The sequence below is a fragment of the Chiloscyllium plagiosum genome, unplaced genomic scaffold (genome assembly GCF_037043375.1).
Source record: "Chiloscyllium plagiosum isolate Xiang-an unplaced genomic scaffold, Cpla_swu_hap1 HiC_scaffold_6, whole genome shotgun sequence".
NCBI classification, from domain to species: Eukaryota; Metazoa; Chordata; class Chondrichthyes; order Orectolobiformes; family Hemiscylliidae; genus Chiloscyllium; species Chiloscyllium plagiosum.
The window spans coordinates 84397239-84420114 of NW_028270144.1; the positions used below are offsets into that span (position 1 = coordinate 84397239).

Consider the following 22876-nt stretch of genomic DNA (forward strand, 5'->3'; position numbering starts at 1 on the left):
TCAACATTTGGGTCCAGTGACTTTTCTTCAAAATTGAAGAACCCCAGTTCTGAAGAAGGGTCACTGCACCTCGAAGGTTAACCCTGAATGCTCTCCACAGATGTTGCCAGACCTGCTGAGTTTTTCCAGCAGTTTCTGTTTTTGTTTCATATTTCCAGCATCCACAGTTCTTTGTTTTTAGTAAATTGAATTGATGCCTGTTTCAATCACTGCGGCCATGTCATCAAGACTTTGTGGCTCTGTGTAAGACTAAGAAGAAGGCCAGGCCGCTAAGTGAGTGAATTGAGCAGGATGGGTGAGAAAAGGAGCCACTAAGCAAGTGAAGAGGTTTGGGGGGTATTGGAAAGGGAGCAAGTGTGTACAATAGAGAGACATGTGCTATTAATAAGAATGCATATATTTGTGTGGGGAGATGTTGTAGAGAGGGACTTCATTCAGTTCTCTGACACGAAAGAAATGGGAAGCTTGACCAAAGCCTGTATGAATTTACATTAAAAAATGTGGATTTTTTTTTGTATTTATATTCATATCAATAATAGTTTACTGTTATAATTATATATTGTAATAAGACAGCATAGCAACATTCAGTTTTTTGTTTTTATTGGCATCTGAAGTTGAGTTAATTTTCATGAACAAATCCAGCATTTGTTGCCCAACCTTAATTGACCTTGGAAGGTGGTGTTTAAAATAGGATCGCATTGGAAAAAGGGTTGCAAAGCACGATCATCTTTTCTTAATATGGCCTTAATTCTGTGTTATATGCTCTAACTGCATTGAATGCTGAAATATTAAGGTCCCTTTGATGATTTGATAGAAGTGCATTTATCCACACTCTTGAAGTAATGGATGGTTAACAAAGGAACAATTAATGTTTCTATCAATTTGAACTCTTTATAATTCTATCTATTTGAAGAAGCATTTATATTCACCACAGAGTATAAAATATACCTAATAAATAGGTATTGGTACAAACAAATTTCAAATCTTTTGTCCAATGTCACCAATAATAGGCAAACCAATGATGATACCATTAAAATCATTGAATTGAACAAATTCAGGGGTCTTGGGATGTTGTAGAGCATGGTAGATTAATAGAAATGGGAAGAGTGAGACCATGGAGAGAACTGAATACAAATGAAATTTTCAGGAAGCACAGGGAGTGATGAATTGATGAAATTAAAGGTGCATTTGGATTAGGTAGCAGAATTTTGAATGAGTTGAAGTTGATATAAGATGAAAAATGGAAAGCTAGCCAGAGATCATTGAAATAGATAAAAGTGTTAAACTGAAATGGTTTTTTTCCCCACTTCTTCCAGTGTTGGAAAAATCTGCACACATTAAAGGGGAACTGTTGTCATATACTGCAGCAGAGCTTGACTGTGGATTGGCTACATTTATAAAGGAAGTTCGAAGACCAAATGGTGAACATTATGCACCTGATAGCCTCTATTATCTATGCCTAGGAATTCAACAGGTTGGTTAAATAACTAAATTTGCTTATAGATAAACCTTACCACATTGTGTTTGCTTTATTACTGAATGTGCTGTATTTGGTGTTCATTATTTATAAATGTTTTAAATCTAAAGATAACTTATTTTCTAAATGTAGCATTTCAGTCAGATATATCTTATGTTGTGACAAGAATCCAGGCAAGATTTCCTAATTTATTACAGTTCCAGATGGATATCCCAAATTATTAAGCTCCTAGGTGAGGTGGGATGAACTGTTCTAGTCACCCACCATCTCAGTTGGTCACAACAAGGTTAACTTAATGGATTATAGTAGATGTATGAAGACAAATTGACAAGCGAGCATTATATACTGTGACAACTGATCCCCGATGGGCATTGCTAACAAGAGGAACAGGACATTTCTGCAACCCTATACCTTGCTATTAATTCCCCATTAGTTTGCCAAATCTTCACTTTCTAAGTAAGTGTCCATCTTTCTTTTGTCGTATTCTTGAAGACTATTTGTTGCAATTCTTAATTATTAATATAGGTATTTTCAACCAGCTCAATTCTGATGCTAACACTACGTATCTTTGATCTTGGTTCTCCCATAATCATGGGAAATTATTCATTAACTTTTCATTCCATTTTTTGTTAAGTATGTCAATCAGCTCAGCTCTTAACCTCCAAAATATAACTCATTTTTATGGCTGGGTTCCTTCAATTACTAAAGTGAATCACCAATCTGCTTTCTCCAAGGCCAAGGTGAACCACTCAAAACTGATATCTGTCCAGTGTACTTTATAACTGCAATTTTACTAACTTACTTATTTTTTCATTTCTTTTGTGTAGATGAGTTCATTCTAGTCTCTTTCTTTGCATTTTGTCTGTTCTTTATGTCCTGGCAATCTCCTTGTTTATATAACACATCCTGTGCCCTTGCTACAACATGTGATTTTCCATTATGACCTTTAATTTTGTTCTTGGGAAGTGGGTATTACTGGTTAGACCAGCCTTTAATGCCCATCTATAATTGCTTGTGAGAAGCACAAGCTTTATTAATGACTTAGATGAGGGAGTCGAAGGGTGGGTCAGTAAATTTGCAGATGATACGAAGATAGGTGGAGTTGTGGACAGTGAGGAGGGCTGTTGTCGGCTGCAGAGGGACTTAGATATGATGCAGAGCTGGGCTGAAGAGTGGCAGATGGAGTTCAACTCTGCCAAGAGTGAGGTTGTCCATTTTGGAAGAACAAATAAGAATGCGGAATACAGGGTTAATGGTAGGGTTCTTAGTCAGGTGGAGGAACAGAGGGATCTTGGGGTCTATGTACATAGATCTTTGAAGGTTGCCACTCAGGTGGATAGAGTTTGTAAGAAGGCCTATGGAGTATTATCGTTCATTAGCAGAGGGATTGAATTCAAGAGTCGTGAAGTGATGTTGCAGCTGTACAGGACTTTGGTTAGGCCACAGTTGGAGTACTGTGTGCAGTTCTGGTCGCCTCACTTTAGGAAAGATGTGGAAGCTTTGGAGAGGGTGCAGAGAAGATTTACCAGGATGTTGCCTGGAATGGAGAGGAAGTCTACGAGGATAGGTTGAGAGTTCTCAGCCTTTTCTCGTTGGAACGGCGAAGGATGAGGGGTTACTTGATAGAGGTTTATAAGATGATCAGAGGAATAGATAGTAGACAGTCAGAAACTTTTCCCCCGGGTACAACAGAGTGTTACAAGGGGACATAAATTTAAGGTGAAGGGTGGAAGGTATAGGGGAGATGTCAGGGGTGGGTTCTTTACCCAGAGAGTGGTGGGGGCATGGAATGCGCTGCCCGTGGGAGTGGTAGAGTCGGAATCATTGGCAACCTTTAAGCGGCATTTGGATAGGTACATGGATGGGTACTTAATCTAGGTTAGAAGTTCGGCACAACATCGTGGGCCGAAGGGCCTGTTCTGTGCTGTATTGTTCTATGTTCTATGTTCTAAGACGATGGTAAACTTCCTTTTTCAACTGCTACAGTAATGTTAGAATGAGAGTTCCAAGATTTTTTCAAGCAGGTGTACCCTACTCAATGGGAAGCTAGGGGGAGTGATTGCTGGGCCCCTTGCTAAGATACTTATAGCATCGATAGCCACAGGTGAGGTGCCGGAAGACTGGAGGTTGGTTAATGTGATGCTACTATTCAAGAAAGGTGGTAAGGAAAAGCCAGTGAACTATAGACCAGTGAGCTTGACATCGGTGATTGGCAAGTTGCTGGAGGGAATCCTGAGAGACAGGATTTACATGCATTTGGAAAGGCAGGGACTGATTAGGGATGCTTAACATGGCTTTGTAGGTGAAAAATCGTGTCTCACTAACTTGATTGAGTTTTTGAAGAAATAACAAACAGGAATGATAAGGACAGAGCAGTGGACATGATCTATATCGACTTCAGTAAGGCATTTCTCATGGTAAACTGGTTAGCAAGATTAGATCATATGGAATACAGGGAGACCTAGCCATCTGGATACAGAACTGGTTTGAAGGTAGAAGACAGAGAATGGTGCTGGGGGGTTGCTTTTCAGATTGGAGACTGGTGACCAGTGGTGTGCCACAAGGTTCGGTGCTGGGTCCACTGCTTTTCATCATTTATATAAATGATTTGGATATGAACATAGGAAGTATGGTTAGTAAGTTTACAGATGATCCCAAAATTGGAAGGGTAGTGCACCAACGAAGAGGGCTACCTCAGAGTACAATGGAACCTTGATCAGATGGGCCAAGGAGTGACAGATGGAGTTTAATGTAGATAAATGTGAGGTGCTGCTTTTTGGAAAGGCAAATCAGGACAGGACTTATACTTAATGGAAAGTCCTGGGGTGTGTTGCTAAACAAAGGGACCTTGGAGTGCAGGTTCATAATTCCTTGAAAATGGAGTCACAGGTAGATAGGGTAGTGAAGAAGTCATTTGGTATTCTTGCCTTTATTGGTCAGGGCATTGAGTATAGAAGTTGGGAGGTACAGGACATTGATTAGACCACTTTTGGAATATTGTGTGCAGTCCTGGTCTCCCTGCTATAGGAAGAATGCTGTGAAACTTAAAAAGGTTCAGAAAAGAATTACAAGAATGTATCCAGGTTTGGAGGGTTTGAGGCTAAATAGGCTGGGGCTATTTTCCATGGAGCTTTGGAGGCTAAGGGGTGATCTTATAGAGGTTTATAAAATCATGAGGGGCATGTATAGGATAAATAGACAAGGTCTTTTCCCCACGGTGGGATTTGAAAACTAGATCCATGATGAGAGGGGAAAGATTTAAAAGGGACCTAAGGGGCAATTTCTTCATGCAGAGGGCGGTGCGTGTATAGAATGAGCCGCCAGAGCAAGTGGTGGAGGCTGGTACAATTACAACATTTAAAAGGCATCTGAATAGGTATATAAGTCATTCTGCTATAACACGCGTTTTGTTAATGCAAATTTGCCATGATGCGATTGACGAATTGGGACACTGTTTCTAAAGCGCAAACTTTTAAAGTGTATAATGGTTATAAAACAATTCCGGGCACATTAGTTTTTAATGGTGCTGCTATTACATGATATTCTTATTACATGGGATTGCACGAGAGTGGAAATACCACATTAAAGCAGAACTGACTGTATGAATAGGAAGGGTTTAGAGGGATGTGGTCCAAATGCTGGCACATGGGACTAGATTTATCTAGGATATCTGGTTGGCATGGACAAGTTGGACCGAAGGATCTGTTTCCATGCTGTACATCTCTATGACTTTATGACTCTATAACTGTAAAGGAATGGTAATACCTTTCCAAGCCAGGATAGGATATAGCATGGAGGAGAGCTAACATATCGTGATACTACCATGTATCTGCTGTCCTTATATTTACTGGTGGTCGAGGTCACAGGTTTGGAAAGTGTAATGGAAGGAGCCTAAAGGATTTAATTTAGTGCATCTTATAGAGGGTGTGCAAGCTGCTGACACCTGTGTGTTTGTACTGGTGGATGGAGTGCCAATCAAGCAGACTCCTTTGTTCTAAATGATGTCAAGTTTCTTGTGTGTTGTTGGAGCTGCACTCATTCAAGCAAGTGGATAATGTTAACAAATCACTTCTGACTTTTGCCTTCTAGATGCTGAACAGGCATTGGGAGACAAATGGTCAGTTACTCACTGTTCAACACTTAGCTTCTGATCTGCTCTTGTAGCCACAGCTTTTGTACAACTGGTCCAGTTCAGTTTTCTGCTCAATGATAATGGTGGGGAATTCACCAATGGTAATGCCATTAACCATCCATTTGCTGCTCAAACATAGTGCTGTTTGTGGGCTTCCTTCACCCTCTCTTTCAGCTGCACTAAACTATTAATGGCGCATAGCTTCTGTTTTCTCTCCCAAAGCTTTTCCTGAGCCCTAACCACAACACTTAGCTCGCCTACTGGCTTCCAAAAGTTCTCCAGAGTTCAGACTGCTCAGAGTCTGATACTGAAGTGCCTTTTCAAGGCAGAGCCTCTTCTGCCTAATCCTAAGTACTTGATTGATTAGCAGTGCAAAGATAGCAACCTTCCCCTCTGACAGCCTCCATCTAACTAACTAAAGCCACACACACAAACACACAACTTCTTGTTGTGTGCAACATATTGAAAACCTCACACCAAGCCCAGACTTTATTCCTAGGCAGGATTAAAACCACTGGAACATCCTGTTCCCAGAATGTTACAATTATCAGAATGCTGACTTAGACAATACAATTGTATATAAAAATGTGTTTAATCACAAATGTATTTCTGCATATTAAAGGAATTTGCCTGGTTAAGTAACTAGCTTCTCAGATAATATCTATTTTTATCAAGAGTTGACAATTTTCTAACCATTGAAAAGTGCATTTCTAGTTTGTAATTGAACTTTTACTGTTTAGATTAGATTAGATTGCTTACAGTGTAGAAACAGGCCCTTCGGCCCAACAAGTCCACACCGACCCGCTGAAGCGCAACCCACCCAGACCCATTTACCCCTGCTCTTAACACTACGGGCAATTTAGCATGGCCAATTCACCTAACCTGCACATTTTTGGACTGTGGGAGGAAACCAGAGCACCCGGAGGAAACCCACGCAGACACGTGGAGAATGTGCAAACTCCACACAGTCAGTCGCCTGAGGCGGGAATTGAACCTGGGTCTCTGGAATTGAACCCGGGTCTCTGGCGCTGTGAGGCAGCAGTGCTAACCACTGTGCCACCATGCCGTCCACAGGCTTTTGTGACAAATATTTTCATCGTTAGCTGGCTATGTACAAAAGTAGCTCTAGCTTGAAACATGTTGTCATACAAAACTTTAATGCAGATACTTCAAGAAATGTAGAAGAGGTTGTTGTTTTGCTTTCTAGCAACAAGCCAGTTTTACTGAAATAACTGTGAAGTGGAATGGTCAAGGAGCCAAACACACAATTTCTTGGAATCATTTCCAGGGAAGCTGTTGTCATTTACAAGAGCCTTTCCCAAGATTTATTCTTGGTATAAGTTCAGAAGAGCTCTCAGCCTTCTTTAGAAACTGATCACCAAGCTCTAGAGAGCAACCTGAAAATGGACAGCCCTCTGATTTTACCTTTGCCAGATCACCAGAAACACTTCTGCTCTTGATTTTGATTTATTTCAAGAATCCACTTGATTGTGTGCTAATCTCTAGTAAATATTGAATGTCAGTTTATTTTTCATGTTACTTGAAACATGACAGAACTATATTTCTATTCTCCTATTGTTTTGACACCACAATTCTATATGGCTCATTTGACATGTTTGAAAGATGGCATTGTGAATTATAATTCTATCTTTGACATTCTGGTTGATTGGTCACAGGATTATTGCAGGTTTATTTTTTTTCCTTCTACAGTATCTATTTGAAAATAATAGAAATGATGACATATTTAGTGACTCCTGCTATCACACATTTAATGAAGAATTTAACACGATCTTGAGGAGTTGGCGACCAAGTATTTTACCAAATGGTAAGAAACTAAATCATAGTTCAATACTCTTTAATTATGCTTTTCCTAAATAAATTGTCAGACCTTTTGATGTAACATAAAAAAAATTTAGCTGTGTAGGTGTATGGAAGGATTTAGAAAAATCTCTACGTTTTGAAAGTGGATACAATGTAGATATTATTTAATTTAAATATTGGATCACATTCCTACTTTTATTGGCATGTAACTGAACATACGTTACATAGATGAATTTTGCTAAGGACATTCTAGTCTGCAAATTTCTAAGACAAAGAGGAATTATATCCTTTTTAATGAAACTTTGTGCAATTACTTGTGAAAAAATAACTAATACCCGCTCTTTTTGATTTTCTGTTCCTCAAAATAAGAAAGCATGGAACCAATTTTTAAAAGGTTCTGAAAAGAGCTGCAAAATGCATTACTTAAATGTCCACTTTCAAGTGAGTTTCCATGTAGGTCCTGATGTTCAATAGAACTCCCAAACTATAATAGGTATTTAGCAAAGCAAGACTTTCCTTACTTTATTTACCCAATCTGACCATCACTTAGTGTCCTTTTCTGTGTTTCCATTCTACACTCAGGCTCTTGAAATTCAGCCATATTGTATATGCTTGTAACAGCTTCCATGTATTGAGTGAAAAATGGGCTGTCCCTGCACCTTTCTCTAAACAGCATAGGTACAGAAAGCTATTCAGCCCATTCAACTAGTTCACCATTCACCATCCATTGATCTGCAACCAAGCTCTGTTAACCCAACATGGTTCCATATACCTTAATATTTTTGGCTAACAAAAATTCTATCGCTCTTTTTGAATTTGCATTTAAATTGAACAAGTATTGACCACCCTTATTGTGGTTAAATTTGCATAATCCTTCATTGCAATGTAAGCCTTGGATCCTTGATACTATTATGCTGAATCTGCACTGTACGTTTTCCAAAGCCAGTTTATTCTTTCTGATGTCCAGAACAGTGTACAATCGTTAGTTCCTCCCTTATCTCTCTCATTGTTCCCTACTGACAATCCAACTTCACAACTACTATGCCAGCTAACATTGCAAGTGATTCTCTTTTCTCAGGTACTGTTCGTGCTTCCTATCAAACCCATTGTCATTATGATCTCCTCAAATAGACGCCTTCTGTCCTTTCTATGGTTACAAATTGTTACTCCTATCATTCCTTTCCTTAGGTGTGTTTTAATTGCCTGAATTTATGACACCAAATTGGAGGTGTAGTGGACAGCGAAGAAGGTTACCTCAGATTACAACAGGATCTTGATCAGATGGGCCAATGGGCTGAGAAGTGGCAGATGGAGTTTAATTCAGATAAATGCGAGGTACTGCATTTTGGGAAAGCAAATCTTAGCAGGACTTATACACTTAATGGTAAGGTCCTAGGGAGTGTTGCTGAGTGTTGGAGTGCAGGTTCATAACTCCTTGAACGTGGAGTTGCAGGTAGATAGGATAGTGAGAAGGCATTTGGTATGCTTTCTTTTATTGGTCAGAGTGTTGAGTACAGGTGTTGGGACGTCATGTTGTGGCTGTATAGGGCATTGGTTAGACCACTGTTGGAATATTGCGTGCAATTCTGGTCTCCTTCCTATTGGAAAAATGTTGTGAAACTTGAAAGTGTTCAGAAAAGTTTTACAAGGATGTTGCCAGTGTTGGTCGATTTGAGCTATGGGTAGAGGCTAAACAGGCTGGGGCTGTTTTCCCTGGAGTGTCAGAGACTGAGGGGTGACCTTATAGGGGGTTACAAAATTATGAGGGATATGGATAGGATAAATAGACAAAGTTTTTATCCTGGGGTGAGGGAATCCAGAACTAGAGGGCACAGATTTAGGGTGAGAGGGGAAAGATATAAAAGGAACCTAAGGGGCAACTTTTTCATGCAGAGGGTGGTACGTGTATGGAATGAGCTGCCAGAGGAAGTGGTAGAGGCTGGTACAATTGCAACATTTAAAGGGCATTTGGATGGGTATATGAATAGGAAGGGTTTGGAGGGATATGGACCGGGTGGGATGGGTTGGGATATCTGGTCGGCATGGACGGCTTGCACCGAAGGGTCTGTTTCCATGCTATACATCTCTATGACTCTATTATGGCTGTCTTTCCGCAATTCCCAAGTTTAATCTTTTCCAATCAGGTTTCAACTCTGCACTGTTCTAAAACAGCTCTGATTAAAATTGGAAATAAGATTATGGTTAACCACATCATTCCCTTAAATGCATCTCTCCATCTCCGTCATATTGACGTCCTTGGTACTTAATCTATTATAGACAGAACACCACCTCCTTTTCATGCCTGTATGCTATTGCCTCTGTTGTCCAGCTCCTCACCTGATCTCTGCACAATCTACCTGACATTGGCTATTTCGCCTGAGATTAACTGCCTCTAATGTCAGCATTAAATACTGTTTAGATTAAAAATTCTAACCTTCATTGTCTGTCAAAACCAACAGACCACCATAGGCATACATGAGCTACATTTTGTAAATGAACTTAACCACTTTGCAGCAGATTTGCAGATCACTTTTGATCTCAATAAATTCAGACTGCTGCCAAAGCAGAACTTCCATATCAGCCTGCACCTAGTACTCCAAATAGTCCAATACCAATATACTTTGAAGGAGAGACCTGAGTTTCTCCAACAATTTCTGCTTTTGTTTCAGATCTTCAGCATCTGCAGTTCTTTGTTTTAAATGATCGTATGGTTTACTAGGCAAGCCTGCCATACGTGATTTGCAGGTATTGTACATGTGAATTTTACATAAACATATGCTCTGTTGCATAATTCGTAATTTCTTTTTTTTAGGGTCAATATTTTCACGTGTTGAAGAGGATTATCTATGGAAATGCAAACAGCTGGGGCCACAGTCACCATTTGTCCTTCTTAATACTTTGCTATATTTTAACACTAAATACTTTGGGTTAAGGACCATTGAACAGCATATGAGACTTTCCTTTGCAAATATTGTCAAACAATGGAATAGAAACTCTGACAATTCTGTATGCATTCGATACAAGGTACCAGCTTTGTGTACAAATGACAATCAAGGTAAAGTTTTTGTTTAGATAATAAACAATTTCCTGTCTTCATTGTCACTTGAATGTATAATAGAGGTTGCGTTTTATTGATTATTTACAATCCCAGGTATCTGTTTCTAAGCATTTTTCCATCATAAGTTTTTTAAGTTTTCAATCTATGAAAGATGTATGATGATGATCAATTACGTGTTTCTCAAATTCCTTTAGAAAAACATTATGCCTATAATATGCGTTCTGGTGGCTGAACTGTAAAGGTCAATCCTAAGTTGTACTTGGTAGAAAACATTTGAGCTTCGTTTTATTTTTAGGCTGATGACAGGGTTGTCAGTCAGTGCTGTTTTTTAGGATTAAATGGAATTAAATCAACTAAATGGAACTAGCAAACTGAGGGCATCCTGATGGACCTTGCTGGCAGCTGATTGAACCAATAATTTGTGGTATGGAGTGTCGCAACAAAGTAGATCTGCAGAAAGCTGTTGCTATCACTGAAGAATGATGAGTTGGTGCAGAGGCTGCTTTGCACAAATTATTTTTGCTCCTTCTGTTTACAAGACAATTTGAAATTTACCATTTAGGGCTTCCTTGCCACCATCACTGTTGAAACCTTTGTAAGAATTTGTAGTACATGGTTCAATGAGTTCTGATCTTGGAAAACTTCGGACATTGTAAGCCTCTGATTTCAATATCAATATTAGTACAAGAGTCATATGTCTGTCCATCCCAGTGATAGGCGCCTGTGAAAGTGGCAGCTGGCTGATAGCCTCTTAGTGATCCCATTTTGAGTCTATTAAGATTTGAAGTTTGGATTTGGTAATGGGTTAAAAAAAAAGTGTTCAGTTCTGTGTAAGAGCACTTCTGGATATGAAATGAAAAGAGTTGAAATTCGCTACAATAACAGAAAATTCAGAATGCTGAATGGTACAGTACTTTGATTTTGACTGAAACCTATGTTAAAAACAACATTTGTATCTGTATTTAAGATTTTTAGATATAAGTTGGGTTTTCCTGGATTGACACAAAGTCCAGTTGAAAGAAATCGAACATAAACATTGTAAATTAGTGAGATGTGTACTAGAAATTCTTAAACTTTGGGTCTGAATGAGAAAATAAGGAGTTTCCCTGGTGGAGAGATCACTGACCAGGGCATAGTTTTAAGGTAAGGAAGTTTATATGGGATGTGAGGGGAAAAATGTTTACACAGAGGGTGGTGGGATTCTGGAACTCACTACCTGTAAGAGTGATAGAGGCAGAACCCCTTATAACATTTAAGAATTATTTAGTTGTATGCTTGAAATGCTAAGTCATACAAGGCTAGGAACCAAATGCTGGCAAATGGGTTTAGAATAATTAGGTGGTGGTTTCTAACTGGCGCAGACTTGATGGGCCCAAAAGCTTTTTTCTGTGGTACAGACCTCTATGATAAATATTATTTGAATGGGGAAAGACTTCAGAAAGCTGCAGCATAGAGGGATTTTAGAGTCCCTTATTTAACCAAAGATATACTGGTGTTGGGGGCAGTCCAGAGAAGGTTCACAAGTTTGATTCTGGGTGTGGAGAGGTTTTCTTATGAAAGAGATGTTTTGTAGTTTGGATCTGTATTCATTGAAGTTTAGAAGAATGAGACAATTAAAAGAGCGACCTAATTAAAACATAAAATTCTTTGGGGTTTGAGAAAGGTAGATGTGTTGAGAAACTATGACCCCTTGTGACACCATCTTGGACCTAAGGGCATAATTTCAAAGTATGGAACTGCCCAATTAAGCTGAGGAAGAAGTTCTTCTGAGAGTAATCAATTTATGGAATTCTTTACCACAAAGGGCTATAGAGTCTAGGTTGGAGACAGGCTGAGACAGACAGATTTTTTAATCAGTAAAGGAATTAAGAGCTGGGAGCAAAGGAAGGAAAGTGGAGTTTAAGGATTCTCACATCAGCCAATATCTCATTGAATGGCAGAGCACACTCCAATGGCCAAATGGCCTACTCGTGCTCCTGTGTCTTATAGTCTAAGCAGCATGCTGTGCAGCTTGCTAATAATTTATTCATATGAAACAGTACTTCAGTATCAGCAAATCGAAATATTTTACATTGTGTTTTCAGACAAAATTACACCAGGAAAAAGAAAACGTGAGGAAGATGATCCTGTGTTCGAACAAAAGGAAAACTTGGCAAATCCATCGCGATGTCCTGTAAAAATGTTTGAGTGCTACCTCTCAAAGTGGTACGGTTAAAACAAACTATTGTTTGTATTCATTACACATATTCTTTGCTACATTTAATTGACATTGCTATAAAGAAATTTTTCAGAACATTTATTCTTGGAAAGTCTGAGCAGCTTGCAAGGTCAGCATTTATGGGCGACATGGTGACTCAATGGTTAGTACTGCTGTCTCACAGCACTGGGTTCAATTGCAGCCTTGGGCGATTGTCTGTGTGGAGTTTGCACATTCTCCCCATGTCTGCGTGGGTTCCTCCGGGTGTTGTGGTTTCCTCCCACTATCCAAAGATAGAATATAGAACAAAAGAGCACAGAACAGGCCCTTTGGCCCTCGATGTTGCACTGACCTGTAAACTATTCTCAGCTAGTCCCCCTACACTATCCCATCATCATCCATGTGCTTATCTAAGAATTGTTTAAATCTCCCTAATGTGGCTGAGTTGACTACATTAGCAGGTAGGGCATTCCACGCCCTTACCACTCTCTGCATAAAGAACCTGCCTCTGACATCTGTCTTAAATCTTTCACCCCTCAATTTGTAATTATGCTCCCTCGTACAAACTGACGTCAATCATCCTAGCAAAAAGACTTTCACTGAATACCCTATCTAATCCTCTGATCATCTTGTATGTAAAGGTATTCAGGTTAGGTGAATTAGCCGTGATAACATTGCCCATTGTGTTCAGGGATGTTTAGGTTAGGATAGTCAGGGGAAATGTAGAGTAATAGGGTAAGGTAATGGGTCTGGGTAGGTTACTCTTTGGAGGCTTGGTGGGCCAAATGGCCTGTTTCCACACTGTAGGGATTCTATGAATTATCGCTGATTGCTCTGAGAAATATTTGCATTGTGCAGACTTCCATTGGATTGTTTAATGGAAATCAGTGTCTCTGACTAGGCTTGTTTGTTGCCTATCCCTAATTGCCCTTGAAATGATGGTTGCGCGCTGCCTTCTTGAATTGCTGCAGTTCATTATGTATGGAAGACTCATACTGCTGTTAGGAAGACTGTGCAAGTTTTCAAAACAACACATTGAAGGAGTAATAATCTAATTTCAGTTCAGAGTAGTGGGAGGTTTAGAAAGGAACTTGCAGGTGGCGGTATTCCCAAGTATCTGCTGACTGTGTCCTTCCAGATGTTAGAAATCAATAGCTTGGAAAGTCCTGTCAAGAAGCCTTGGCCAATTGCTGCAATGCATATTATTGATGGTACACATAACTGCCACTAGAGGGCTGGTGGTGGAGGAAGTGAATGTTCAAATGAATGGGCACTGCAACATGGGATGTTCCATCCTGATATTGTTAAATTTCTTGAGTATTGTTGATGCCACGCTTGTATCCAGACAAAAGAATATTCCAACACACTGTTGATCTGTAATGTGTTAGATAAAGGTCAAGCTTGGGTCAATAGACAATAGTGCAGGAGTAGGCCATTCAGCCCTTCGAGCCTGCACCGCCATTCAACATGATCATGGCTGATCATTCCTAATCAGTATCCTGTTCCTGCCATATCTCCATAACCCTTGATTCCACAATCTTTGAGAGCTCTATCCAACTCTTTCTTAAATGAATCCAGAGACTGGGCCTCCACTGCCCTCTGGGGCAGAGCATTCCACACTCTCTGGGTGAAGAAATTTCTCCTCATCTCTGTCCTAAATGGTCTACCCCGTATTTTTAAGCTTTGTCCTCTGGTTCGGCACTCACCCATCAGCGGAAACATGTTTCCTGCTGCCAGAGTGTCCAATCCTTTCATAATCTTATACGTCTCAATCAGATCCCCTCTCAGTCTTCTAAACTCAAGGGTATACAAGCCCAGTCGCTTCAGTCTTTCAGTGTAAGGTAATCCCGCCATTCCAGGAATTGACCTCGTGAACCTACACTGCACTCCCTCAATAGCCAGAATGTCTTTCCTCAAATTTGGAGACCAGAACTGCATGCAGTACTCCAGGTGTGGTCTCAACCAGGGCCCTGTACAGCTGCAGAAGCACCTCTTTGCTTCTATACTCAATTCCTCTTGTTATGAAGGCCAGCATGCTATTAGCCTTCTTCACTACCTGCTGTACGTGCATGCTTGCCTTCATTGACTGGTGTACAAGAACACCCAGATCTCTCTGTACTGCCCCTTTACCTAAATTGATTCCATTGAGGTACTAATCTGCCTTCCTGTTCTTGCCACCACAGTGGATAACCATACATTTATCCACATTAAATTGCATCTGCCATGCATCTGCCCACTCACCTAACTTGTCCAGGTCACCCTGTAATCTCCTAACATCCTCATCACATTTCACCCTGCCACCCAGCTTTGTATCATCAGCAAATTTGCTAACGTTATTGCTGATACCATCTTCTATATCATTAGCATATATTGTAAAAAGCTGCGGTCCCAGCATGGATCCCTGCGGTACCCCACTGGTCACTGCCTGCCATTCCAAAATGGAGCCGTTTATCAAAAGCTTTCTGAAAGTCCAAGTACACTACATCTACTGGATCTCCCTCGTCCATCTTCAGAGTTACATCCTCAAAAAATTCAAGAAGATTAGTCAAGCATGATTTCCCCTTCATAAATCCATGCTGACGCTGTCCTATCCTGTTACTACTATCCAGATGTGCCGTAATTTCATCCTTTATAATAGACTCCAGCATCTTTCCCACCACTGAGGTCAGACTAACTGGTCTATAATCTCCTGCTTTCTCTCTCCCACTTTTCTTAAAAAGTGGTATAACATTAGCCACCCTCCAATCCTCAGGAACCGACCCCGAACTCTGGAAAATAATCACCAACGCATCCACGATTTCCCGAGCCACCTCCTTCAGTACCCTGGGATGCAGACCATCAGGCCCCGGAGACTTATCAACCTTCAGACCTAACAGTCTCTCCAACACCAAATCCTGGCAAATATAAATTCCCTTAAGTTCAGGTCCTTCAGCCACTGTTACCTGAGGGAGATTGCTTGTGTCTTCCCCAGTGAACACAGATCTGAAGTACCCATTTAATTCCTCTGCCATTTCTTTGTTCCCCGTAATATATTCCCCTGTTTCTGTCTTCAAGGGCCCAATTTTAGTCCTAACCATTTTTTTGCCTTGCACATACCTAAAAAAGCTCTTACTATCCTCCTTTATATTATTGGCCAATTTACCTTCGTACCTCATTTTTCCTCTGCATATTTCCTTCTTAGTAATCCTCTGTTGCTCTTTAAAAGCTTCCCAGTCCTCAGTTTTCCCACTTATCTTTGCTAGGTCATAAGGTAGTGAATTACTCCCAGCCTCTCACCTGCTCTTGAAGTACCATTTTGGATAAATTAGATCAGTGTTAATCTCTAGGATGTTGATGATGCCATTGATTGTCATAGGAGATGATTATATTCATGCTGGTTGGTCTTTGTGTGACACTCAAATGCAACTTGTCACTTATTAGCCTAAGCCCTGACCTTGTCCAGATCTTCCCACATTTGTGAGTGAGCAGTTTCTGTAACTGAACAGTCATGGATGACGCTGAACATTGTGCAATCATCAATGAACATCCTCGTTTTTGACCTTTATGATCGAGGTGAAGTCATTGATGAAGTTTGGACTTTACCCTGATGAACTCTTGCAGTGAAGTCCTGGGGCTGAAAAAAACCACAATCATCATCTTTTGTGCTAGGTATGATTCCAACCAAATGTCTACCATCTTGTAAGGTGGTGGCTTGTGCCATTGCATCAGTGCTTTCAGACATTGCCTGTTATGGCTTAGGAACCCCAATCTAGCTTAGCAGCCTCTATCACTTGTGTTGCAGAGGAAGATAGCAGGAAAGTAGATAAAGTGTTCGATTTTCTGGTTTCTGTTTTCTCTGAATTGTCTTCTCAGCAAGTTGAGCTTTTTGTTCTTGCTTGCCTTTTCCATTATCTTTACAAACTTCCAGAGGTCATGGCAGTCATTAACTGTCTCCCGGTTGTCAAAATCACAATTCCCACAGACATATCTTACTTGCGGATATGGATGCCGGGCAAGTTGAAACTCAATGACCAGTTCACCACCATCCATGAACACGATCCAGCCAGTGCAGATGCTATTGGATGAGCAATGAAATACGCTGATAGGTTAGCTCCAGAGCTACTGAGTTGCTTACCTCACCCCGCCAAGTGATGCCAAGGCTACATTGAAAACAGTGAATGAGGCAACTGTCTCCACTGTCAAGAATATGTTGCTCAGGTCTCTTCATTGTAGATAAATGCAGTGATGGTGTAGTCTTGGTAGATTTGTGGTTAGTGTTCACAATCAAGTTTCTAATATTCCACATAATCTTGCTTACTTAGGCATAACAGAAGCAATTTTTACAATCTTTATGTTGATTCAATATCAAATTATAGATTCCGGGTGATTGTGCAGTCTGAATACATAAAGCTATCAACAACCTGCAGCATCACATTGTTAGTGCTGATAGATGTCATGAGAGTGTCCATTTGCCACTGCAGGAATTCCTCAATGAGATGTTAGTGTGGCATTGTTAGCATTGTGCAACCCTGTGCTGATATTTTGGTGCACTTTTGTCTTCAATCTTAGTGAGTATAGCTAAACAGCTTTCCACTTTTATGCAATGTAAGTAGACACCTTTTACAAATGACCTGAAGGCATGTGACAGCACCAAAGACAAGAATGTGCCTCGAAGAGTTTCAATACCAGAGCACAACCCTGTTTGACCCACTGTAAATCTCAAAGGACTCCATTGTTGCCGCATCATGGTTCACTGTACCTATCATGTTATTATAGAAAAGGAAGATTACATTACTGAATTCAGCATTTGACCAGGCAAGTAAGAAATATTCCATCACACTCCTGACTTATGCCTTATAGGTGGGAGATACCTTTGGAGTGTCAGGAAGTGAGTTATTCACTGCAGGATTCCTAGCGTGTGACTTGCTCTTGTAGCTAATGTGTATAGCTAATCCAGTTCAGTTTCTGGTTAATGGTAACCTTCAAGAGATTGAGGGCTTGGGATTCAATTAAGCGTAATGCCATTAAATGTCATCAGCAAAAGTTAGTTTCTCTCTTGATAGAGGTGGTCATTGCCTGGTACTTGTATAGCATGAATGATTCTTGTCACTTGTCAATCCAAACATAGATTTTGTCCAGACCTTGCTGCATTTGGGCATGGTTTGCTTCAGTACCTGAGGAATCACAAATGGTGCTGAACAATGTGCAATCATTAGAGAGCATTCCACTTTTGATGTTGTGATAGTGAAAATGCCATTGATAAAGATGGTTGGGCCTAGGAAACTACCCTGAGGAATTCCTGCAGAGATGTTCTAGTGCTGAGCCTCTAACAACCACATCTTCCTTTGTGCCAGGTATGACTCAGACCAGCAGAGTTTTCCTTCTCCTGATTGTCATATACTTGAGTTTTGCCAGGGTTCCTTGATGCCACTCTCAGTCAGATGTACCCTTGATGTCAAGAGCAGTCACTCTCACCACCTCTGGAATTCAGCTGTTTTGACCATGTTTGAAAAAAGGCTGTACTGAGGTCAGGAATGAATGGCCCTGACGGAACCCAGATTGGACCACCAGATTATTAGTCATATTACTATTCCCTACAGTTTCACCACCATAGTATTTACTCAAGGTTGTATCAACTCACACTAATTTAGAATAAATCAAAACACTGCTGACATGGTAATGGATAAAATTAAATTTCAACTAGGAATACTAATAAACTTTAAACACCAATTATGGAGTAAAGCATGGTACTCATTGTCACAATGATTGTGCTGCTTGAGTATTTTTGTAGGGAGAAAAAAACGTATCTTTGACTGTTATTAACAAATGTATAAGTGGCCACTCTTAGTTTTAGACTCAGATCAAAGGATGTGCTGTTGGAGGGGGTCCAGAGAAGGTTTCCAAGAATTATTCCGGGAATGAAGGGCTTATCTTGTGAGTAGCGGTTGAGGGCTCTGAGTCTGTATTACATGGAGTTTAGAAAGATGAGAGGGGATTGGGGGTGGGGAATCTGATTGAAACATACAGAATACTAAGGGCCTGGATAGAATGGAGAACATACTTCCACTCTATTAGAGGTTACAGCCTCAGCGTAAAGATACAACCCTTTAGAACTAAATTGAGGAGATGTTGCTTCAGCTTGAGGGTGGTGAATCTGTGGAACTTATTGCCACAGAGGGCTGTGGAGGCCTTGTCATAGATAATTGATAAGGGGATTTAGAGATATGGGAAAAGGCAGGAGAATGGGATTGAGAAAACATATTAGCCACGATTGAATGTCAGAAGAGACTCGATAGACCAAATGGCGTAATTCTGCTCTTGTGCTTCTGAGAATTTATAAAGCTCTAGTTAGGCCCCGTTTAGAATACTGTGTCCAATATTGGGCCCCACACCTCAGGAAGGACATACTGGCACTGGAGAGTGTCTAGTGTAGATTCACACGGTTGATCCCTGGAATGGTAGGCCTAACATATGATGATCGGCTGAGGATACTGAGATTGTATTCATTAGAGTTTAGAAGGTTGAGGGGAGATCTGATAGAAACTTACAAGATAATGCATGGCTTAGAAAGGGTGGACGCTGGAAATGAGGAGACATTTCTTCAGCCAGGGAGTGGAAATCATTGCTACGGAGTGCAGTGGAGGCCAGGTCGTTGAGTCTCTTCAGGGCAGAGATTGATAAATTCTTGATCTCGCAAGGAATTAAGAGCTACGGAGACAGTGTGGGTAAGTGGAATTGAAATGCTCATCAGCCATGATTAAATGACGGAGTGGACTTGATGAGCCAAAAAGCCTTGCTTCCACTCCTATGTTTGATGGTCTTATGTGTTTTATGGTCATGAGAATACATTGTAGCAACATTAAGTTTTGTTGTATTTATTTTGTTAGTGGTATACTGTGCCAGATGATAATATTGCAGGAAGTATCTAGGATAAATAATGTCCAATCTTGTATTGTCTTTGTTTGGTAAATTGACGCCTTATGAGGCAACAGATGGGAGTCACTGGATTATTGTAGAGAAGATGCAAGGAACCATGAAATCTTCTCTTTCTCTATTTCTTAGATGTTTTCTAATCAACCTGTTCAGAGGTGTTGTTATATACCTCGGGATCAGGACTTGAGTCCATATCTCCTGGTCCAGATGTAGGGGCAACAAAGAGTCCTCTTGTAAGTCACTGGATACCTTACTGAGTCTCAACCATTGAATTGGCAATTTTTCAAACTAGCAGCTTATTTTTGCAGAATCTTTTCTATTTCAGATGCAATTGTCTTTTTGATAACATAAGGAAGTAGGACATTGGTTCATAGGAGCAGTAGTAGAGCTAATGGCTCTTCAAGCTTGCTTCACTGTTCAGTAATATTAGATCTGATTCTGATTTCATACTGACTTTTCTCCCTGATCACACAACATTGAATCCCTTGTCTATCAACAATATATCTCATTCAACCTTAAATAAATCTAACCCAGCCTTAGCTACCTTCTGAGGAAGAGAATTCTTGTTCAACCTTTCTATATAAGATAAGCCTTCATGCTAAGAATGAGTCAAGTGAACCTTTCATAAAATACCTCTTAAGCATTTCTTCAAATAAGTAGACCAAAATTGTACACATTATTGTAGATTTAATCCAAGTAGCAACTGTACAGCTGCGGTAAAACTTCACTACATTTTTTATATTTCATTCTCCTTGCAACAAATGGCAAACACTCCATTTGCCTTCCTCATCACTTGCTAATGTTTTGTGATTGATTCACCATTTGTGCCACTGGAGGCTGCAATCTCTCTCCATTTAAACAGTATGCTGCATTTTTGTTCTGCGAAATGGACAAGTAGACATTTATCCACATTACACTCCATATGCCATTTTTTTTTCTCTCTCTCACTTAACCTGTCCTCTATTGACAACTTGCTTTCATGCTGTTGCAGTGTCATTGGTAAAGCTTTGTTCCTTCCTAATCATGTCTGGTTTTACTCATCTAACACAACTCAGCAAGTTTAATTTTAAAAGACTGAAAACAAAATGTTCACCCTTCAGATGTTTCATATGATGTTTAGTTTGGTCAGGTTTCAGCATCATTTCTGTCTTGCAACAGATGCTGCCAGACCAGATTTCCAGATTTGCAATATATTACTGTTGCAACAATATAGGATCATTTGGTTTAGTTCTGGGAAATTAAGCTAGTTAATAAGAGGTGGAGAACAACTCAGACCACAATACAATCAGGTTCAATTTGAAAACAAAAGCTGGTAATGGAAGTCAAGAGAACTGAACAGCATTTTAGTAAACAACTCCATACAGATCCATTGTAGAGAATTTGAATGGACCACAAAATAAATTGTATTTCTGTCTACTGAAATGGGGATTGATCAAAGGAAATAAGCCTTGCAGCACAGCTCTGAAGTCTCAGACTAGATTATGCTCTGAAATCCGTGATTGTAAGATAAACTCTCAATCTTTTAAATAAAGTATGAGTGTTAGAAGTGATGTTTGTTTGACACATTGTTAATTTAGAATTCTAGAAACTTGCAGTATTCAAGAAGGTTTTTGAACCTGTATATTTGTACTGGCTCTTTGAAAACAATCTAGTCAGTTCCGTTCACATACATTTTTCTCAAGGTTTTTTTTCCTTTTCAAGTATCTAACCAGTTCTATTTTAAATTAGATAAACTATTGAAATAGGGGGCATGGTCTGAGAATTATGGCCAGACCTTTCCAGAGAGATGTTACAAAGCATTTCTACACAGAAGGAGTGATAGATGTTTGGAACTGTCTTCCACAAACAGCAGTGGATGCTAGCTTAGTTGTTAATTTAAAATCTAAGATTAAAAAAAATTGTTGAGCAAGAGATTTTGGTCAAAGGCAAGCATCTGGAGTAAGGTCACAGATCAGCGATTAGGCTTGAGGGGTTGAATGCTCTCCACCTATTCCCAAAAGTTACTATTCTGTCTGCTTGCTCTTACATTTCAGTTTAGAATTTTAATTGGATCCTGTTTTCCCAATTGTGTACATAGCTTTATTAGATTGTAACAATATAATGGGGGATGTGAAAAAAAGTTTTGATTTTATTCTCAGTTGTCAACATTTGACTCTATTTTACAAAATACATTTTTTTTCCATAGCCCTCCAAACCTACAACAGAGAACAGACCTCTTTTATCTGCAGCCAGAACACTCCAGTTCACCTGATGATCCGATTTGGTACTCAAGTGTCCCTTTGGACCGCAACATCTTGGAAAATATGCTTGTACGGATTCTTGTGATCAAAGACATATATGAAGAAAATGAAAGGGATAGTTCTGAAGTAGATGAAGATGATATTGCTTGAAATTTCCCAATTGTGCAAAGAATCATGACACTGTAATGTCAGGCTACTAGAGTTTAATACAGGAAAACAATGGTGTGCATTTCCTGGAATGACCCTCTATTACTGAGCTTGTAGCAATGTACCCAGATTGGGTATTATGTAAATAACCCTAAATGAGAGGAGAATAGCAGATGTTAGCAATCTCCCTAGTGACTTTTAGGAAATGTATACTTCAAAACAATTACTTTCACTTAAGTTTTTTAAAAAGATTATTTATTGAATTGATTTGTTGTCAGGAAGCATTTCCATTTGTAACTTTTTACATTACAAACTAAGGATCTCAAATGTGTCATGTGTATTTTTTTCTGATTTGAGGAACTTGCATTAAAACAAACTACAGTGTTTTAAAATTTCCCTACAGAAGGGATGATTTTAATGGGTGCTATCTCCCTCATAAGGGTGTGCATCTATGTAATAAATATAGTCTTAGAACTATAAATCAGTTTAGAGCTAGCCTCCTGATGGTTGTCCTTCCACAAATGTACCAGTTGGTGGAGTTTTCACCACAGATTCTGTAAGCATTAATTATTTGTTATGCTCATGGATGGTGCGGTCTATTTTAATTCTCTGTAAAATATCTGGTTTTATGGAAAGAAGACCTGAAATAAAGAATTAAGCAGATTACTGAATACTGGCTAAATGTCATAGTGAAAGGAAAACTGAATTGTGTTGAGAGAAAAAAATCTATATATACTACTCCCTTGGAGAAGAAGACAAATTAATTATGATCAGTTAATATTGTTCCATTGCTTGATTTGAGTTTTAAAAAATTAAAGCTGTAGTGTACCCATAATGAATGGCTTATCTAGGTCACATGTTTAGCATGTGTAACGTTGAACTGATTTAGAGA

At 39.6% G+C, this 22876-nt stretch overlaps 1 protein-coding gene across 3 annotated transcripts in view; it reads left to right on the forward strand.

Annotated features, from left to right (window-relative positions):
- zmym2 (zinc finger, MYM-type 2) overlaps positions 1 to 22647 on the forward strand; it is a 153803-nt gene extending 131156 nt beyond the window's left edge. For 2 of the 3 annotated variants that reach the window (XM_087988156.1, XM_087988157.1), the window contains exons 21-25: positions 1317 to 1474; positions 7320 to 7434; positions 10243 to 10485; positions 12573 to 12693; positions 21783 to 22647. In XM_087988156.1, the coding sequence (XP_087844282.1) occupies positions 1317 to 1474; positions 7320 to 7434; positions 10243 to 10485; positions 12573 to 12693; positions 21783 to 21987 (842 nt within the window). In that variant the 3' untranslated portion in view covers positions 21988 to 22647. Of the gene's footprint in view, positions 1 to 1316; positions 1475 to 7319; positions 7435 to 10242; positions 10486 to 12572; positions 12694 to 19726; positions 19831 to 21782 lie in introns of all 3 variants that reach the window. The other variant, XR_015757444.1, reaches the window with a different exon arrangement.
- The last annotated feature ends 229 nt before the right edge of the window (positions 22648 to 22876 follow it).